The sequence below is a fragment of the Procambarus clarkii genome, chromosome 32 (assembly GCF_040958095.1).
Source record: "Procambarus clarkii isolate CNS0578487 chromosome 32, FALCON_Pclarkii_2.0, whole genome shotgun sequence".
Classification (NCBI taxonomy): Eukaryota; Metazoa; Arthropoda; class Malacostraca; order Decapoda; family Cambaridae; genus Procambarus; species Procambarus clarkii.
Genome location: NC_091181.1, coordinates 9,963,136 through 9,985,246, shown reverse-complemented (window position 1 = coordinate 9,985,246; position 22,111 = coordinate 9,963,136). Strand labels below are relative to the sequence as shown.

General features: G+C 48.3%; 1 protein-coding gene across 1 annotated transcript in view; it reads left to right on the top strand.

The window, feature by feature from the left end:
• LOC138349629 (uncharacterized) overlaps positions 1-22,111 on the top strand; it is a 62,716-nt gene that overhangs the window by 30,696 nt on the left and 9,909 nt on the right. The window contains exons 2-3 of the mRNA XM_069334777.1: positions 18,103-18,390; positions 18,698-18,976. Of these exons, the coding sequence (XP_069190878.1) occupies positions 18,104-18,390; positions 18,698-18,976 (566 nt within the window). The 5' untranslated portion in view covers position 18,103. The remainder of the gene's footprint in view (positions 1-18,102; positions 18,391-18,697; positions 18,977-22,111) is intronic.

Genomic DNA, 22,111 nt, shown 5'->3' with positions numbered 1-22,111 from the left:
TCTTCTTGGCATCGGGAGTGTTGGGATTGAGTACTACAGATGTTGGAGGTAGCATGTTTGGAGCAGATGCTCTTTTGTTTATAATCTTGTTAATAATATTTCATGTACCGGATAATTGTTTTTGTTGTTGTTACTGGCGGAGAATAAAAACCATGTGGACGAAGATTGTTTGTCTGACCAAAACCATAACAGTGGCGACGAGAATTAAACATCGCTGGCAGAGAGCCTGGGTACGAGACGTGGTGTGAGGATCAAGACAGTGCAGGGTACGTCGTGTGGACGAGTGGACGCTTCGCATATAACAGTGGAGTGTGTTATACCATGTCAATCGAGCCGTTAAACACTGCCAAGATCTCGTTGGACCTGTGGTTCAGCCTGCTGGAAGCAAACTTTCAGTACCGGGAGATTTAGGAGGACGCCACCAAGAGAGCGGTACTCTTAGTTTCACTGGGTTCTGAAGCATATAGTGTTCTCGGAAATTTGTGTGCACCTGAGCTACCGCACACGAAGACCTATGTAGACTTGATTGCTTTGCTTAAACGTCAGTATGTGGTGAAACCATCATATCACAGGTGTTTGATGGATTTCCAGAGGAGGACGAAAAAGCAGCAGGAGTCCGTATAGGATTTATTTGCGGAATTGAAGGCTTTGGCTAACCACTGCAACTTCGGAGCACAGTTGGACGGCAGGTTTAGGGACCAGTTGTTCATGGCAGTGGAAAAGGAGAATTATTTCCCTAACCTGGTGGCAGAAAATTTGGATCTACAATCGATGACTTCATGGACAGTGCTCGAGAAGATATTAAACCTGGAAAGGGCTTTTGGAAGTAAGACTTCTACTCAGGAAATTATGGTCGTACAAGGCCAGATCAGATGTACACACTGTGGATACAAGCACATAAGTAGCAAGTGCAAGTTTCGTGCATATATATGCAACTTTTGTAACAAGGAGGGACACTTGCAGAGAGTGTGTAGGGAATATCTGAACAGGAACAACAAGGCCTGGGAGAGGAGACGACCAGGGAATGCAGGAAGAAGAGGTAGTGGTACTGTGGTCAAGGCAGTAGAGGAAGGTAACCAGTCTGAAGAAGCTGCAGGTGAGGAAAACCGACTATATTCGGTGAAAGAAAAGGTATGTTCAGTGAAGTCACAAGTGGTGAATTTTGTAATTAATGGGAAGTTAGTTCCCTTGGAACTGGACACTGGTGCTGCAGTGTCAACATTATCTAGAGATTGGGCAGATACCTTGCAATTGAATGTAAAACCAGGTAAAAAATCTTTAAGTGCTTATGATAATGTACCAATTAAGGTCTATGGCAAGGTGTCGGCAAAAGTAGGTTATAATGGAAAAGAAATTGTCCAGGATTTTTATGTAGTGGATTCACATAATCCTAGCCTATGTGGTAAGGATCTCATGGAAAAAGTGGGATTTTTTTTGGCGGGCCTAGATGAATTGCCGATAGTTAAAACAATTTAAAGTGCCGAACAAATGTTTGACAAATATTCAGTGGAGGCAGATAAGCCAATTAATAGCATGGTGGCAAAAATTCACCTGAAAAGTGGGGCTTCACCTAAATTTTCCAAGGCAAGAACAGTGCCGTTTCATTACAAGCAATTGGTAGAATCAGCCCTGGAAAAGCATGTGGCAGAAGGCATCTTAGAGCCAATTACACATAGTGAGTGGGCAGCCCCAATTGTACCAGTGTTGAAGGCAGATCGGAAATCCTTGAGAATCTGTGCAGACTTCAAGGAACTGAACAACCGCATACACTGTGAGAAGTACCCTTTACCTAAGATAGATGAGTTGTTGTCAGTGGTCTGCAAGGGAGCAATTTTTTCTAAGATTGACCTGAAAGATGCTTACTTGCAAATTCCTGTAGAAGAGGAGAGCCAGAAATTGTTAGTGATTAATACCCACAAGGGGTTATTTAAGTATAAAAGACTTCCTTTTGGACTCTCCTCATCTCCAGCAATTTTTCAGAGATTCATGTCCCAGTTGTTAGTTAACATTGAAGGTGTGGCTAGTTTTTTAGATGACATTATTGTATGTGGGGAGAATGAGGAAGTGCATGATGCTAGATTAGAACACATTTTGAATCTTTTGCAAAAGCACAATGTGAAGATTAATAAGGGAAAAACAACGTTGAAGACCAAGGCCATTGAATACCTGGGGTACCATATTTCAGGTAAGGGCTTTACTCCTTCTCACAAAAATGTAGCTGCTATAATAGAAGCCCCAGCCCCAACATCAGTTGGGGAAGTGCAGTCTTTTGTTGGGATGGTTACATATTTTTGTAAGTTCGTGAAGAACTTTTCAACAAAATTAGCACCCTTATATGAATTGTTGAAAAAAGGGGCTAGATTTAAGTGGGCAGCAAGAGAGGAAAATGCATTCAGGAATATTAAGCAGGAATTGATCAATTCTCCAGTGCGCACTAATTTTACCGGTAGACTCCCATTAAAACTGGAGGTATATGCTTCCCCAGTAGGAGTGGGTTGTGTATTATTACATGAAGTAGATGGTCAGGATAAAGTAGTATATTTTGCTAGCAAGAAATTATCTCCTGCGGAACAGAATTATTCTCAGTTAGATAAAGAAGCCTTAGCTTTGGTATATGCTGTAAAAAAACTGAGGTATTTTCTGCTAGGGAGGAAATTTCTTGCTAGAACAGATCATAAACCCCTGCTAGGATTGTTTGGCAGAGGTAAGCAGATTCCAGTTAATGCCAATGCTAGAATTCAAAGATGGGCATTACTACTCTGTCAGTTTGAGTATGATTTAGAGTTTAAGCCAGGCAAGGATAATGTAGTAGCTGATGCATTAAGTAGATTGCCTGTGACAGAAGAATTAAATTCCAGTATTCCAGTGGAGAATGTTAACCTGGAGGAATCTATGTCTTTATGTCTATATGGTTGGAATGATAATTTGTTATTGTCAGAGTATGCTGCAGTAAAGGCTGACCTTAGTATTCACCAGGATGTACTCTTGTATAGGAATAGAGTGGTGGTGCCTGGGGAACTGAGATGTAAGATTTTGGAACAGCTGCATGTAGGCCATAATGGCATAAATGCTATGAAAGCAGAAGCTAGAAGTTGGATTTGGTGGCCAAAAATAGACCAGGATATTGTTGAGGTAACAAAAAATTGTAATATTTGCTTTAAGAATTATCAGAGACCCCAGGCCCCAGTACTTTCTTGGCCATGCACTGGAAAACCCTGGTCTAGACTTCATGTAGATTATGCGGGACCTATGGATAATAAATATTACCTAGTGGTGGTGGATTCATACACCAAATTTCTGGATGTGCATGTGTGTAATTCCACCACATCATCTGTAACTTGTGAATTGATAAGGAAAACATTTTGTAATTTTGGATTGCCAGACATAATTGTCTCAGACAATGCTCCTTATTTTGTTTCTGTGGAAATGGTGGATTTTTTTAGGAAAAATGGTATTAAACATGTACTACCTGCCCCCTATAATCCTTCTTCAAATGGTCTAGCAGAGAGAGCAGTGAGATCCTTGAAAGAAGGGTTAAAGCGGTTTACGGAAGGTACTATTAATACAAGGCTTTGTAGATTTTTATATAATCAAAGGAAAACTGTTCATTCTACTACTGGTAAATCTCCTTCTGAATTACTGTTTAATAGACACTTTAAAGTGCACATTGAAGCAGTAAAGACAGATCCCAATAAAGAGAAATCGGTAACTAGCTTGGCCAGTCAGTTGGCTCAGGGAGAGGAATTGTTGTTTAATGAGGGGGATGCAGTATATGCAAGGAATTTTAGAAGTGGAATGCCCTGGGTGGAAGGGAAAATTAGGGAGGTCCTGGGCCGCAGGAACTTCACTGTGCAAGTGCAGAGTTTTGGGAACATTAATTGGAAAAGGCATGCCGATCAGCTCATGCCAAGGTTCACAGGGAATTTTGAAGACCCTTCAGGTGGGGGTGGGGCAACTAGTGATATCCATCCTAATAATGAAGGGATAGCAGCACCTGCAGGAGACCGGGAGGCAGAGCAAAGGGCAGTAGAGGGTAATGGGGATACAGTTAACCTATGGACTCTACAAGGAGTAATTCAGAAGAATGTTTCCCAGAAGTAACAGGTCAGGACTCCCAGTTGAAAAAATCAGGAAGAGTCATACGACCGCCTGATAGACTTAACCTGTAGGGATATAGTTTATTTAAAAGGGGAGGAATGTTGGGATTGAGTACTACAGATGTTGGAGGTAGCATGTTTGGAGCAGATGCTCTTTTGTTTATGATCTTGTTAATAATATTTCATACACCGGATAATTGATTTTGTTGTTGTTACTGGCGGAGAATAAAAACCATGTGGACGAAGATTGTTTGTCTGACCAAAACCATAACAGGGAGTCAATGAGATCTAGTAGTACCCCTTGAGCAGATCGACCTTGGATACATATCTTGCACTGCCCACCTGGTCGATGCAATCGCTCACCCTTGGCATGGGGTGAGAGTCTGCCACAGTGATGGAGTTCACCTTTCTGTAGTCTGTACAAAAGCGGAATGTACCATCGCTTTTCTTCACTAACAAGCATGGGGAACTCCACTCACTGTTGCTAGGCTCTGCAAGGTCGTTCTCAAGGAGATACTCCACAGCCTTCCTCATCAACTCTCGCTTCTCTGGGCTGACCCTATAAGCTCTCTGTTTGATGGGCCTGGCGTCCCTCACCTCTACCTCGTGCGTTACATTCTTGTGTCGTCGGGGCACGTCGGTGAAGAGAGAGGCGTTTCCTCTCAACAGGTTCGTCAGGTCCGCGCTCTGTTGTCCTTCCAGGTGTTGTAGCTTGTCCTCGATCTTCGCCAAACTCTCCGAATTGGTGAGATGGATGCCGTCCGCCCTGGACCACTTTCCGTCCTTCTCTGGAAGTTCTTGATCCACTTGCATGCACAAAAGCATCTTCTGCTGGGGGTCTCGAGTCATCGTTCCGTCCTGCTTAGCGGCTCCTTCTTCCTTGGGGAAGAAAAGCTTTAGGCGGTCAACATGACACACCTGTGTCTTGCGGGGTCTATCCAGCTTACCGATTTCATAAGTTACAGGACCCAACCGCCGTAGCACTCTGTACAGTCCCTCGAATCATGACTCGGTTACACGGCTCTTCCCTGGCAGCAATACCATAACCTGGGACCCAACCTGGAACTCTCTTGGCGTAGCTTTCTTGTCATACCATTCTGACATCTTATGCTGCGCCTCCTTCAGATGTTTTCCTGCTAGTTCCTTTGCCAAAGTGAGACGCTCCTTGAACTTCTGAACTTACTCGTTGACCGTTCCCACGGTCACTCCTGGTGTCTATTGTTCTTTCAGCATGGACAGAGGACTTCGTACCTCATGTCCATACACCAGCTGGAATGGTGAGAAACCTAACGACTCTACCACTGTGTACGTATGGCAAACAATGCAGGGTACACTGCCTCGTCCCACTCGGCTCCCTGCTCTGCACAGAACACTCTCAGAACGGTCTTCAGGGTGGAGTGAAACCTTTCGATCGCCCCGTTGCGACTGCGGTCGGTAGGGCGACGACCGAATCTGAGTCACTCCCCAATTTGTCACGGTCTGTCTGAACCATTTGGACTGGAATATACTTCCACAGTCCGTCTGAATTTCCCTGGGCATTCCCACCCAAGAGAAAAATCGTTGCAGCTGCCCGGTTACTCCTCTCGATGTCAAACGCCGCATCAGGACAGCTTCCGGAAATCTGGTCGACGCACACATGATTGTCATCAGGTAGGTATTTCCTCGTTTCGTCTGTGGCAACAGTCCCACCACATCGACCAACGGACGCTCAAATGCAGGCCCAAACGCAGGAACAGGGACTTTTTTTTTTTATTATTATTATTTTCTACCACAGACGTGGCCACACATTTACAATGCTAACCAGCATATATACATTTTCTTCTGTCCTCCATGGACAGGGTTAGAGAAGTGTTAAACATATAGTTCAAGGGTTTATTGAACACTGAACCACAGAAGGTGATTCGGTGCTTTTAAATTGCTAAGCTAACCTACATACGTAAATACATAGATACACAGATTTACGTATGCCCTACATAAAGTGTTAGATGTGTCTTTTACATAGTGTCATTAATGTAAATTCACAAAGGTGAAATGTAATTCTGATCAGCTTCCATATATACTTTATACCCATATATAAACATACACACACACATATATACATACATATATACACACACACACATGCATTCACATTCATTTGTCTCATTTACTCTGACAGGGTGAGGTAGCTGATAAAGAAACTAGTTTGCAATTAAGCACTTAATCACTGAAGGTGATGAAGGTGCTTTTACAAGCTCAGGTTATATAGTTACATAGTTATATAGTTACATAGTTATATAGTTACATAGTTATATAGTTACATACATAGTAGTATAGTAGGTTATAGGAACAGGGACTAACAGGGCCTTTGGTATCGCGGGTTGGCTCTTCCCTGCCCTCTGGCAAAGTACGCACGTCTTACAGTAACGCCTCACATCAGCGTCCATACCTGGCCAGTAGAAATGATCCCTGATCTTATGCAACGTCTTGGTCACCCCCAGGGGACCTGCAGAGTCCACAGAGTGCGACAGATCCAACACTGCCGCTCTGTACTGGGCCGGCAACACTACCTGGCGTCTCGTACCTAGAGATTCTTCTCCAGCCTCCATCCTCACAGGCCTCCACTGTCTCATCAGCATTCCGTCCTGTATATAAAAATGGGTGGCCCTCTCAGGACCAACACGTCCTCCTTTGGCCTCATGAATCCATTCGGGGAACTCTATCTGCTGCAACTCCCCCAGACGAGTGCGGTCTACTCCAAGAGAACTAGCGAGTGTCACCTGTAACTCACCATCCGGGCTGCCTTCGCCCTCCACTCGTTCTCCGGGTTCCACAAAGAGGTGATTGACTCCCAGGCTGTTGGAAGTCTCCTCTTCAGCCCTATCAGATCCACTCCCACCGTGTCCGTCGCACCGCCTTGGGATCACAGCGCATACAGGGAACGCCACCGCGGCGATTCCCTTCTCGTCCCCACAGGCGTCTAACACTTCGCCTTTCTCCTTATAGTGCTCCAAGCACTCCTCGCCCTTCACGAGGTTAGGGAGGACACATCCTCCAAATGCGTCATTTCTAAGGGTGACTTGTGCCTCCATCTTGGGCATTGATGCGCAGACCCCTACCACTAGGGTCTGGCAGCCATAATCAGAATTCAGAGTCACCTGGTGTAGGGGCATCCTCACTGGGCCTCCCACATTTGTCACACTTGCCACCCCCACACTGGTACTCTCGTAACCCTCGGGGAACAGGGTCCTACTCACCAGGGTAAAATCAACCCCGGTGTCTCTCAATATCTTCACCGGAATGGGGTCTGCGTCCCCCATCCTTACGGTTCCCTCACACACGAATGGGTGAACTCTTTTCTCCCCACTCAGTACGGGTTCATCCCGCACCCTCTCGGCCATCTGGTCCTCTACCCTCACGAAAGCAACGTTTCCCCGCTGCTTAGGGCGTCTGCATTCCTGCGAGAAGTGTCCAAGTCCCCCACAATTGTAGCAGCGGGACTTCCTTGGCGGTGACCTTCCACCACCGCCTGCCCTGGCAATGCCTCCAGAGGCCGTCGCTCCGTGGGTCTTCCTCGCGCCTTCCGTCGTCTCCTTCGTCGCAGCAACACCTCCTGAACTCTAAGCTAGGGACTTCTTTACCGGCTCCACAGCACTCTTTGATCCTCTACTGTCTCCACTCGAGAGGTGGGACTTGGGAGAACTCGCTCCTGTCCTCCATCCGTCCGTCCTTCTATAACTTCTACCATATCCGGAGTATACTGGTGGTCGGTGCTGTCCCTCTCGGCGTGGTCGTAAAGCTTCTTCCAGCATGTCAGCTCTGTCTGCTGCGGCCCTCAGGTCCTTTATGTCCGCCTCCTTTACTCTAACCCTGATCTCAGAAGAGAGCACGGACATAAACTTCTCCATGACCATCAGCCTCTTGACATCTTCAGCCGACTTCGCTCCTTCGGATTCCAGCCACTTCAGGAACTTTCTCTCCATGTTCCTCGCCGTCTCTGCATAAGATTTTCCTGGTGAACGGGTACATTTCCTGAACCTTTTCCTGTAACATTCCGGCATTAGCTTGAAAGAGTGGAGCACAGCTCGCTTCACAGCATCGTAGTTGGTACACTCCCTGAGGTCGAGCAAGTTGTAGGCTTCACGAGCTTCACCGGTGAGCCTACTCTGAACCAGCTCCACCCACTCCGCTCTCGGCCACTTCTTCAAGGTAGCGACCCTCTCGAAGTGGTCAAAGAAACCTTCAGCTTCGTTTGGTACAAAGACCGGCAAATCTCGCTCTCTCACTCGGCGGTCTTCCTGCTGTGGCGGGGCAGGTGGGGCTAGCCCTAGATCAGCTCGCTTCAGCTCCACATCCTTGTTAGCTTCAACCTCTTGCTGTTTCAGCTTAGCTTCTAGCTCGCGCTCCTCTCGTCTTAGCTGTACCTCTCGCTCTTCCCGTTTCAGCTGTGCTTCTCCTTCCTGCTCTTCACGTCTCAGCTGTGCCTCTCGCTCTTCCTTGCGCAGCTGTGCCTCTTGTTCACGCTCTTCCTTGCGCAGCTGTGCCTCTCGCTCTTCTCGTTTCAGCTGTGCTTCTGCTTCTCGCTCTTCTCGTTTCAGCTGTGCTTCTGCTTCTCGCTCTTCCCTGCGCAGCTTTGCCTCTTGCTCACGCTCTTCCTTGTGCAGCTGCGCCTCCAGCTGCAGCTTCAATATCTGCAGCTTGACGCTGCGCCTGCTACCGCTGGATCCCCTACTGCTTCCACCAATGTTCAAATGTTCTCCCACATTGGCAGGTGTTTGTGGCCGTTCCTCTCCCAAAGCCTCATCTCGGGCCCTGAGCTGTGCCATGATCTCCAGTCTTCTCTCTCCCACTTTGGAAGATCTCAACTTTATCCCAAAGTGGTCAGCTACCAGCTGCAGTTGTGTCTTGGTGCAATTCTCCAGCACCTGCTCATCTCTAGTGTCAATGAACCTTGCTACCTTATCATCCTCCATCTTGTGCTATGAGTGATAACCTGTACCTGACACCTAATACCACTGTAAATACCACAATTGCAACCGTAATCGTTATCCTGATCGTTATCCTAAGTACTTGATCCTGGCAAGGTCGCCAATGTCGGGGATCTTCGTTAAGCGAGTAACGGTGTTCAAGAACTTAATCCCAAAATCCTGGCAGGATTGCCAATGTCGGGGTTTACCTTAGTTGTAAGTATAAGTATGAATGATCATACATAATATCCTGTCAATGGTCGCCAACGTCAGGGTGTCTCTTCTCCCTTCAGACACCACCAAATAGTGTTAGCGATAACTGTTACTCACTGTAGCCTTGCAGGTCTTCACTCAATCCTCGTGGCGCCACTGTTCGCCAGGAGAGTATCCCAGTCGATCTCCAGCTGGCCTTATAGCCAAAGCTGAGTGAGAACACAGTTTGCTCTCTCCCAAATGTGTGCCCACCCCGACAAGGGCTCTACTAATAACTGCTAGGTCGCCAACTGGTGTTTCCCATGTCCAGTTACACGTCAGTGGTATTGTGGGATTGTGGTACTAGTGGCAGAGAGCTCACTCATTAAAACTGGTCACAGGCAGGTATGTATCTCTATCACTCTCACTCTTTCCAACTGTTCTATAGCAACAAGATATGGAGGGATAATACAAACGCGAAGGTAGTTTTGTATTTTACTTAAAACACACAAGGTAGTATATCAACAACGAAGCAACAAGTACATGGCAGTAAGTCACTCTCTCTTCATAAAACTAGAACTCATCAAGAGGGCAACACTCCTCTCCTGTCAATATCAGCTGAGCGGCCTCCCCCCCCCTGCACTGTGTGAATGCTTCTGTACTTGTTTCCTGGCGTTATACACCTGTTTCTTTAAATTCACAGTAATCACTATATTTGCAGTCAACACAATATTTGCTATAATGACAATAGAACGCAATGAGTCACTGCACTGGTCTTAAGCTCAATAAATCGTTTCTACAGTAATAAACACAATATCTCACTGTAAAGGCGTTATACACGGCAGATTATAATAATGACAATGAATGCAATTAACCACGGTACTGGCCTTAGACTCAGTAATTCCTTTTGGAGTCGATAACACAGAATATCACTGTACACATGAAAATGTTACCCAACACTCCAGCGCATATATATATCGATCAATTCATCAATATCAATAATATTAAGATAATACTGGGCACACAGTCTAACACCAATAACTGGTACACTTTATATATATATATTCTCTGGCATAAGTTATAATATTAATGTCACATGAAAGAAATCATCCACGACACAGCAAACTCTTCAATAAACACAGGTGCCTACACACACCACATATATAAATATCGTGAGAGCTCTGTAAAGCCTCACTCTTCACAACTGTGCATTACTGTGACATAGACATCAGTGAGCCTTGCTCACAACATATAAGATACTCTGGCTATATATAATTGACTAAAGGGGAATTGGGAGGGAAACTAGAATCACCTACTTCCACCTCACAGATGTGGACTCGCCCTCCGGTGAGAGTTGAATTGCAGCTCCTGGTCTCGACTCTCGACTCTTTGTAGGGAACCCCCCCCCCCCCCCACACACACACACACTGATGCTCTCTCCAGGAACAGAATCAACATCCCAAATAAATGCGTCGTCACCGTGCTCTGTTCTCCGCAGGTCCGTGCTCCTCCACAACTTCTCGCAGGGTTGGAGTCGGTCTCCTGGCCATCGACTTCTCCTCACAACTACGTCTGCAGTCCTACTTCTCGGCTGCAGTCGTCCTGATTCCCAATTAGTTTTCTCCTTTCACTGCTTCCTGGTGGATTGGCCCTGCCGCATCGTCGTCACTAGATGGGTGAACTGCCTCAGATGTCACATACTTCACGGCACAGACTTCACTTCTTCTTCTTGCAAAGCACCTGTCCCTGGAGCACTTTTTGCTCAATATTCCATCCAATATTCCAGTTGGTCCAACACATGAACGAAGGAAGACCTCACAGCGTACTTGCAGACTACGGGTGACGCGTAAAATCCACGGGAGGGGGGTACAACTGTCAAACTGACAGGACCAACTTCCGCACGTCCAACCTTGTCAACGTGTCGTGTCAAACTGGTGGCGCCACAGAGGCGCGATCTCCAGACCCCCTTGCTCTCGTGACGTCATACTTGCCAGGGACGGTTTTCATTGGCTCCCTGTGCCACATCACTGTCCGTGACCAATCTGGTGCCACCGACGTCATACAGTTTTGGCGGGAGAACGGAGGGACCGGCGCCATATTGGCGTCCTAAAGGGCCTAAACCACAGGCCAAAATACTCTTCTTTTACGAATTTCTCGCCAACGCGAGAACACTACACGCTCCCACACATGTCAAATTATTGTCCGCAACGTAGAGAACGCTCGGGTAAAGTGGATATGACTCTTACAGCAGGCGTGGGAGAAATATAAGGGAGGGGGGGACACCGTCACACTATGTACAGTGCAAACTCACAAGATTAAAAAAAACATAAAACAATATAATGGTGACGTTACTCTAAAATGGATAAAGACAAAATGAAATTAACAGGTGCTTAGAATAAAGCGCTGGCTGAGAACATCCACTAATAGACAGAGCGTATATCAGATGGTTCTTTCAGCTTGAGAGCACAGAATATTCTAACTCCAATGGCTGGTACAGGCCCAGACATCGGCTAGGTAGATGGCGCTGAGGTGCGGAAGTGCAGTGGTGTAGACGTCGATTCACCAATCAGAAGCGGGCAGGCTGGAAATGCTAGTTTGGTGATCGGCGACGAGGAAGGGGGGAGGTGGAGAGCGAGTGGTATACGTTTGCGCCTGGCAAAACGTATTTGACTAAATACGTATTACACTTGCTTGTAGTATCTAGATGTTGTAGATGTTCTGAAGTAACATGACGATAAGAAAGAGTAGGCCAAATCTCTCTTAAAGGAGATTATCGTAACAGCTTTTCCCCAAAGTCTGCTCTTACGGGTTAAGTACTTCAGTAGCTGGTGAAGAGGTAGGAGTAGCTGTCTCTACCTCGTAGACTCTGGAGAGGGCGTCAGCTTTGATGTTGTCCGAACCTTTGTTGTAGAAGATCTCCAGATTAAAATTCTGCAAGAATAGGCCCCAGCGTAGAAGACGTTGATTGCTGAATTAGGCCTGTTGTAGGAACCACAGGGGATTGTGGTCCGAGTAGATGGTAATAGACCGATTTCCCTGTAGGTAAGGTTCGAAATGTTGCAGATTCAGGACGATGGAGAGGAGTTCCTTTTCGATAGTGCTGTAGTTCTTCTGGTGAGGCTTCAACTTGTAGCCATTGTAGCTGACAGGAAGAACCTCCTCGCCTCGTTGTTGTAGTAGGACGCCCCCGATGCTGGTACTACTGGCGTCGACCTTGATGAGGAAGGGCTTCGTGATATCTGGAGAGGCGAGAATGGGATCAGAACATAGCAAAGGAGCATTATTATAGTCCTGTAAATTTTTAAGAAGATCATTACGTATTTCCGAGTTGGAAGGCACTGACTCAGAGTCAGTGCCTTCTGGAGGAGAAGCAGGGAAGGTCTCACTGTGGAGGTATGGATCTTTGAAAGTAGAGAGTGATATTAGCACAGTGGGGGGAATACCTTTATATTCCTTGAGTAGATTGACGTGGCACAACTGGGTCCTCCGCCGCCTATCTGGAGTCTCAAGTACGTAGTTGAGGTTGTTTCTGCACTCCTTGATGCGGTATGGTCCTGAAAACTTATTTTGCAATGGAGAACCTGGGATAGGAAAATATGACAATACGAAGTCTCCTGGTTTAAATTTCCTGATTTTGCTGTGTTGGTCAAAATGAGTCTTCATCCTCTCTTGAGCTTTCAATAGATTGTCATTAGCAAATTTATGTACTCTCTCTAGAATGTGCTTTAAATTTTGAAGAAACTGGGGCACATTCTGAGGGTCACTGAAGGTGGCGTTACGTAGAGAGTCTTTAAAAGCTTTGAGAGGAGTACGGCACTTACGTCCGTAGAGCATCTCATAAGGAGACACTCCTAGAGACTCATTTGGGAGACTTCTGAAAATAAACATGATGATGTCAAGTTGTTTATCCCAGTCTTTCATGGTTTCATTGCAAAATTTCTTTAGGAGTGATTTAATCGTTTGGTGACTACGTTCAAGAGAACCCTGTGAAGCAGGATGATAGGGGCTGGACAATACCTGAGTGATGTTAAACTCTTCCAGCGTCTTCTTGAAGAGATCACTGGTGAAGTTGGTGCCACAGTCACTTTGAACCTCCCGTGGAAATCCGTATTGGGTAAAGATCTTCAATAGTTGTTTTACCACCGTAGCAGCCGTAATGTTCTTTACAGGAACTGCTATGGGGAATCTGGTGGTTGGACACAGGATGGTTAGTACATAAGTGCTGCCAGAACTGGTCCCGGGTAAAGGACCAACACAGTCTATGATGAGTCTGTGGAAAGGTTCCGTAGGCACTAGGATGGGAATTAATGGAGCCTTGGGAATCGGGATGTTAGGTTTCCCTGCCATCTGACATATATGACACTGTTGCACGTAATGTTTGACGTCTTTAACCATACCTGGCCAGTAGTAGTCTTGTCTGATTCCGTGATAGGTTTTGTTAAAACCATAGTGAGAAAGTGGTCCGTGGGCCAGGTGTAGAATATTGGGCCGTAGGCTGGTGGGAACCACAAGTTGTTCGACATTTGCCCAATCGGCCTCCTCCGTCAGCTTACTGGGTCTATACCTGCGGTAGAGCAATTGATTCTCTAGGAAGAACCCAGGGATACTGTCAGGTTGAGTCTCAGCCTGGAAGAATAATGGTGTTAATGAAGGATCCTCCCTCTGTAACTTACAGAACTCCAACATAGTAAGATTCTGTGGTAGGTTCTGATGGTCTTGAGGGACAGCGGTTGCAGTAGAGTCAGCTGGTTGCGGGCGTGCAGCTTGTGCACGGGTGGTCACCAAAACCAGAGGAGAAACTTCATCACTTTCTTGAACCTCTGCTGGAACATACTTTAAGATGGGATTGTCCACTACAGAGTCACATACCTGGGGTTTGTCCATGATGATCAGGTTGGAAGGTTGTAGATCTTCGGCCAAGCCATTGCCCAGGAGAAGTTGCACTCCAGACATGGGAAAAGGCTTTTCTCTGATGGCGACTTGGACTTCACCGGTCACGAAAGGACAATCCAGGTGGGCTCTGGCGAGTGGATACGGAGTGGTAGCAGTGAGGTCAGTGATAAGGACGGTTGCCCCGGTGTAGGTGATGTTAGGCACAGCCGATTTCAATATTATTGATTGAAGAGCCGCTGTGTCCCCTCAAGATCTTCAGTTTGAAACGTCCCTCCGAATCTGTACTTTTGGCAGAGACAGTTCCAGGATACAGGTGTTTGCTGAAGAGAGAAAGATCATTAACAGGAACACCAACATTCATCACAGGCTTACCGGACTTAGGAGGAGTCGGTTTGGGTTTAGGATTTTCACTATTGCCTTTGTATTGGGCTTTTCCACATTTATCTATGGTATGTCCATAGAGCTTGCAATGCTTACAATACAATTGGGAGCTTGCTTGATCGGTACTCACTTTGTCATAACTATATGAAGACTTCTTACTGGAAGGTGGGTCTGGTGTTAGCTGGTGTATGAGGCTGTAGATGTCAGCCGACTTCGCACATCTGATGTAGTCGGTTTCTTCTTTGTCTTCTAACTATAAACGGATGGAAGGGGGAGAACGTCTAAAGAATTCCTCAACTAGAATGAGGTTGACGAGTTCTGAAAATGTAGAGACATGTGCTGCTTCCAGCCATTTCATGAAATATCTTTTCTTTGTATTGGCAAATTCTAAAAAGGTGGTGGTACTTGCCTTTAGATAATCACGGAATTTTCGTCTGTAGCTTTCGGCGGAGAGAAGGTAGGCGTCCAAAACTGCTTGCTTCAGGGTCTGGAAGTCATTCTCAGACGCTAAGGTACTGAGAGTAACCGCAGCTCTACCTGTGAGATGCTCTCTGAGAAGGGTAGACCATTGATCTTCAGGCCAGCTACGTTTTTTAGCTAGGGTCTCAAAAGTGGTGAAAAACACGTCTTTCTCTGTCTTAACGAATGGTGGCATTAACTTACTTGCATGGGAGACATTGAAACTTACGGGAAGACTAGCGGTAGCTTGTTGGTGCTGAGTGTGGTGTGTAGTTTCCAAGGTGAGTCCTTGTCGACGATATGCTAGAACACTCTCAGCTTGCTGTTTATCGTGCTCACGTTGCATCTCCAGGTGAAGTTTTTTGCTTCAAGCTGTTCTTTCTCCCGCTCACGCTGTAGAGCAGCCTCACGTTCCTTTCGTTGTAGAGCTTCTTTCGCCAGCGCCGCCTCGCGTTCTTTTAGGGCGCCTCGCGTTCCTGTTCTTCTTTCTTTAGGGCAGCTTCTTCTTTCCTTTGTTCTCACTCGATTTTCGCTAGTTCGAGCTTTAGCTTCATAGCTGCCAGAGCATGTTTATCTGCAATAGAATAGTTTTCGTGAGTATCGGAGTCTATAACTCCTTCATCCAAGAGGTGATCCAAGATAATATTATGCAAGTCATTTTTATTGGCTCCATGGGGAAAATCTAGGTGATACTCGTGTGCAAGAGTTTGTAATTTGGTCCTCTTGGCATGAATTAAGTTCCCTACTTCACTTGCTGGAGCGTTACGAAATGCTGGGAGACGAAACTTGTTGAAAATAGCAAATAAATGTACAACGAATATACTGGTGATATTATAAGTGTCAGTAACAGGATGACGTGGCAACTGGTAACTATACTGTGGTAATTTAATCGTTAACAATTAACGTTAATATTAGTAGGGTAAATGATTAGTCAATCAAAATCGCAGGAAATCTTGTACCCGGTACTCAATATAAGAGAATAAGGGCAAGAAAATCCTACTAAATAAATGAAACCGATAGTTTCTAAAACAAATGAAACATTTAATTGTTTCAAAAGTGCAAGGTAGTCCAAGAATGTAGGGATACCTTGCCGAACTCTATAGGACAGAAGCAAGGGTTTTCCTACTTTAATTATATGATACTTACAGAATTAGCGTTCCTTGTGCTCTGAAAAAGAAAGCTAATTCCCTAGCTGAGTAAATATCATCATCTCTGACCGACGTGTAGGGGTGCGAGTGTCAACTGATGACGAGAACTGCTGTTGAGGTCCTAACTCAACAGCGTAGTCCGTGCTAGAGGAACTATGGCCCTCTGTATCCTCCTGTGGTCGGATTGCAGAAGATAGGGTGCTTTGGCCCGATGACAAATCAAAGTACCAGGGTACCAAAATGATGATCTGCCGTAATTTGAGAAATATCCAAGGGACAAAAAAGGTGGAATACACGAGTAATAACACTGAGGGAGGGAGGGATGACCAATTAAGAGAATGACTGAGGCCTACAGTCACCACGTAATCCAAAGTTATCCAACACTCACAATATGCTACCCTCGGAAAGCACAAAATTCACAGCACCATATAAATATTAAAAGTAATGAAAATATTGAAAAACAACTGTATCAAAGCCAAGTACTCCCTTTTTTTTTAGGGGGGGGGGGGAGATATTCCTACGTGGGCCCTGAGCCTCTGGCTGACCTGCTAAGTTTTACTAGTTTCTTGTTTCTGTTTTACTTAGGCGGAGTATAAGTATTTACGACTCGTATATGCTCTTCATTAAAATTATGCCCCATGTGTTTAACAACTTCTTTTGCTCTGTTGAATCTTAGTTGAAATCTTAAAGTGTTTGTAACTCTGCAGTGTGTTAGATAATGTTCCAGTTGTGGTCTAGTTGTAGACCCCATTTTCTCTGTAAGTCTAGCAGAGAACGTCCTGTAATTGTTAAGACTTTCTGATGACACCAGCCACTTGGGAGAAACTGGCTGAGAACACCTGCCACTTGGGGGACACTGGCTGAGAACATCTCCACTTGGGGGAAACTGGCTGAGAACACAAGACACTTGGGGGACACTGGCTGAGAACACCAGCCACTTGGGGGGACACTGGCTGAGAACATCAGCCACTTGGGGGACACTGGCTGAGAACACCAGCCACTTGTGGGATACTGGCTGAGAACGTCAGACACTTGGGGGACACTGGCTGAGAACACCAGCCACTTGGGGGACACTGGCTGAGAACACCAGCCACTTGGGGAGACTGGCTGAGAACACCTGCCACTTGAGGACACTGGCTGAGAACACTAGCCACTTGGGGGACACTGGCTGAGAACATCAGCCACTTGGGGGACACTGGCTGAGAACACCTGCCACTTGGGGGACACTGGCTGAGAACACCAGCCACTTGGGGGACACTGGCTGAGAACACCAGCCACTTGGGGGACACTGGCTGAGAACACCTGCCACTTGGGGGACACTGGCTGAGAACACCTGCCACTTGGGGACACTGGCTGAGAACACCAGCCACTTGGAGGACACTGGCTGAGAACACCTGCCACTTGGGGACACTGGCTGAGAACACCAGCCTCAAGGTAGGTCTTTAATGATTAAATTAACTTCAAATAAGAATGCAGGAAAACAAACTATTTAAATCATGCCTTCAGATGAATAACGAAGACAGCAAGTAACGTTCGTGAATGAACAAAGAAGTGAATAACTAGATCATCTAAAGAAACGGAAGCAAAGAAGAAAAAGTAATTCAGTATATCAAGACAGGAGTGAACACAGTGGAAAATGAGATCATGTTTTCAATACTATAATTAAAATTTCCTGGGGTCCCTTGGCAGTGATAACAGTGTCTGGGGTGGAGGACTGTTCAGCGGGTTCTTGTCTTTACGACTCTTTACTGTACCACATGGACTCCCACTCCACAATGGTAATAGCTTTAGAAGAAGTGAAATATTATGAAATGTACGCATTTTTTACTAGTTACCAATCTCCTCGAAGCGTTAAATGGATCAGTGCAGATTCGAGTCCTTATAGGACGTTTATAACATACAACTTGAACGCTAGTTAGCACACTAGAACAGACTGACCCGATAAGTTTTATCCCATGTGATGTCAACTATCATTCCATGTTCCAGGATGGTGTGGCTCAGGCATCATACAGAGGTGATGGTGGTAGTGATGCTGGTGAGCAGTACTCCCGCTGTCAGTGAGGAAGTGGGCGGACCCGTGGAGCAGGTGGGCGTGATGGTGGAGCAGGTGGGCGTGATGGTGGAGCAGGTGGGCGTGATGGTGGAGCAGGTGGGCGTGATGGTGGAGCAGGTGGGCGTGATGGTGGGGCAGGTGGTAGAGCACCACCTCCCCGGCTGCCACCTGGTGATCATCACCACTACACGTCACTCTCACGTCACCTCCGCCATACTCAGGTGAGATATAATACATTCACCCTTGAGTTAGTGTGATGGTAGTGGGGGCGGGAGTGGGTTTTCTACCCCAGACGTGACCACATGTTTACTATGCTAACAGTATATAAATATTTTATTCTGTCTTCCACGGACAAGGTTAGAGATCTATGAAACTTTTAAATCAATTATATATTGAACCTTGACAAGGTAAGATAGCTGCTGTAGAAATTAGTATGTAATGTGGACTTAACCACATAAAGTGATTATTAAGATGTTTTTACAAGCTCGAGGCCGCTAGAGCAGTAGTAATGTAAGGCAATATCTGCAGACACCTGAGTGTTGGAGGGGTGGCTGGTGTGGTAGTGGAGGTGGGGTCAGTGGTCTCCCACGACCACCTGGCCCAGGACTACCTGGCCCAGGACCACCTGGCCCGGGACCAGCTGGCCCAGGACCACCTGGCCCAGGACCACCTGGCCCAGGACCACCTGGCCCGGGACCACCTGGCCCGGGACCACCTTCTCCAGCACCTGTGGGGAGACGCCACGACCACCTGCCGGGGACTCGTCCTCGACCTCACCTCCACCAACGATACCGAGGTCGTCCTCAGGTAATATTTATGTTATTATGAAATGGATGACCAAAAACATATCAATATTATCGCAACAGAGTCAGTCATTACTTCTCACACAAAGTAAACAGAGTCGGGACTGTCACACAATGTTACCAGTGATTGACCTGTCATACAGTGTTACCGCCGACAGTTGTGTCATAGTTACCCCAGGAGCCAGGTCTGTCATGGTTACCCCAGGAGCCAGGTCTGTCATGGTTACCCCAGGAGCCAGGTCTGTCATGGTTACCCCAGGAGCCAGGTCTGTCATGGTTACCCCAGGAACCAGGTCTGATATAGTTACCCCAGGAGCCAGGTCCTGTCCTGGTTACCCCAGGAGCCAGGTCTGTCATAGTTACCCCAGGAGCCAGGTCTGTCATAGTTACCCAGGAGCCAGGTCTCTCATGGTTACCCCAGGAGCCAGGTCTGTCATAGTTACCCCAGGAGCCAGGTCTGTCATTGTTACCCCAGGAGCCAGGTCTCTCATGGTTACCCCAGGAGCCAGGTCTCTCATGGTTACCCCAGGAGCCAGGTCTCTCATGGTTACCCCAGGAGCCAGGTCTCTCAGGGTCACCCCAGGAGCCAAGTCTCTCAGGGTCACCCCAGGAGCCAGGTCTCTCATGGTCACCCCAGGAGCCAGGTCTCTCAGGGTCACCCCAGGAGCCAGGTCTCTCATGGTTACCCCAGGAGCCAGGTCTGTCCTGGTTACCCCAGGAGCCAGGTCTGCAGGGTCACCCCAGGAGCCAGGTCTGTCATGGTTACCCCAGGAGCCAGGTCTGTCCTGGTTACCCCAGGAGCCAGGTCTATCTCGGTTACCCCAGGAGCCAGGTCTGTCAGGGTTACCCCAGGAGCCAGGTCTGTCATAGTTACCCCAGGAGCCAGGTCTGTCAGGGTTACCCTAGGAGCCAGGTCTGTCAGGGTTACCCCAGGAGCCAGGTCTGTCAGGGTTACCCTAGGAGCCAGGTCTGTCAGGGTTACCCCAGGAGCCAGGTCTGTCAGGGTTACCCCAGGAGCCAGGTCTGTCAGGGTTACCCTAGGAGCCAGGTCTGTCATGGTTACCCCAGGAGCCAGGTCTGTCAGGGTTACCCCAGGAGCCAGGTCTGTCAGGGTTACCCCAGGAGCCAGGTCTGTCAGGGTTACCCCAGGAGCCAGGTCTGTCATGGTTACCCCAGGAGCCAGGTCTGTCAGGGTTACCCCAGGAGCCAGGTCTGTCAGGGTTACCCCAGGAGCCAGGTCTGTCAGGGTTACCCCAGGAGCCAGGTCTGTCAGGGTTACCCTAGGAGCCAGGTCTGTCATGGTTACCCCAGGAGCCAGGTCTGTCAGGGTTACCCCAGGAGCCAGGTCTGTCAGGGTTACCCCAGGAGCCAGGTCTGTCAGGGTTACCCTAGGAGCCAGGTCTGTCAGGGTTACCCCAGGAGCCAGGTCTGTCAGGGTTACCCCAGGAGCCAGGTCTGTCAGGGTTACCCCAGGAGCCAGGTCTGTCAGGGTTACCCCAGGAGCCAGGTCTGTCAGGGTTACCCTAGGAGCCAGGTCTGTCAGGGTTACCCCAGGAGCCAGGTCTGTCAGGGTTACCCTAGGAGCTAGGTCTGTCAGGGTTACCCCAGGAGCCAGGTCTGTCAGGGTTACCCTAGGAGCCAGGTCTGTCAGGGTTACCCCAGGAGCCAGGTCTGTCAGGGTTACCCTAGGAGCCAGGTCTGTCAGGGTTACCCCAGGAGCCAGGTCTGTCAGGGTTACCCCAGGAGCCAGGTCTGTCAGGGTTACCCTAGGAGCCAGGTCTGTCAGGGTTACCCCAGGAGCCAGGTCTGTCAGGGTCACCCTACGAGCCAGGTCTGTCAGGGTTACCCCAGGAGCCAGGCCTGTCAGGGTTACCCTAGGAGCCAGGTCTGTCAGGGTTACCCTAGGAGCCAGGCCTGTCAGGGTTACCCTAGGAGCCAGGTCTGTCAGGGTTACCCCAGGAGCCAGGTCTGTCAGGGTTACCCCAGGAGCCAGGTCTGTCAGGGTTACCCTAGGAGCCAGGTCTGTCAGGGTTACCCCAGGAGCCAGGTCTGTCAGGGTCACCCTAGGAGCCAGGTCTGTCAGGGTTACCCCAGGAGCCAGGTCTGTCAGGGTCACCCTAGGAGCCAGGCCTGTCAGGGTTACCCTAGGAGCCAGGTCTGTCAGGGTTACCCCAGGAGCCAGGTCTGTCAGGGTTACCCTAGGAGCCAGGTCTGTCAGGGTTACCCCAGGAGCCAGGTCTGTCAGGGTCACCCTAGGAGCCAGGTCTGTCAGGGTTACCCCAGGAGCCAGGTCTGTCAGGGTCACCCTAGGAGCCAGGTCTGTCAGGGTTACCCCAGGAGCCAGGTCTGTCAGGGTTACCCCAGGAGCCAGGCCTGTCAGGGTCACCCTAGGAGCCAGGTCTGTCAGGGTTACCCCAGGAGCCAGGTCTGTCAGGGTCACCCTAGGAGCCAGGTCTGTCAGGGTTACCCCAGGAGCCAGGTCTGTCAGGGTTACCCTAGGAGCCAGGTCTGTCAGGGTTACCCCAGGAGCCAGGTCTGTCAGGGTTACCCCAGGAGCCAGGTCTGTCAGGGTCACCCTAGGAGCCAGGCCTGTCAGGGTTACCCCAGGAGCCAGGTCTGTCAGGGTCACCCTAGGAGCCAGGCCTGTCAGGGTTACCCTAGGAGCCAGGTCTGTCAGGGTTACCCCAGGAGCCAGGTCTGTCAGGGTCACCCTAGGAGCCAGGCCTGTCAGGGTTACCCTAGGAGCCAGGTCTGTCAGGGTTACCCCAGGAGCCAGGTCTGTCAGGGTCACCCTAGGAGCCAGGTCTGTCAGGGTCACCCTAGGAGCCAGGTCTGTCAGGGTTACCCCAGGAGCCAGGTCTGTCAGGGTCACCCTAGGAGCCAGGTCTGTCAGGGTTACCCCAGGAGCCAGGTCTGTCAGGGTCACCCTAGGAGCCAGGCCTGTCAGGGTTACCCTAGGAGCCAGGTCTGTCAGGGTTACCCCAGGAGCCAGGTCTGTCAGGGTCACCCTAGGAGCCAGGTCTGTCATGGTTACCCCAGGAGCCAGGTCTGTCAGGGTCACCCTAGGAGCCAGGTCTGTCAGGGTTACCCCAGGAGCCAGGTCTGTCAGGGTCACCCTAGGAGCCAGGTCTGTCAGGGT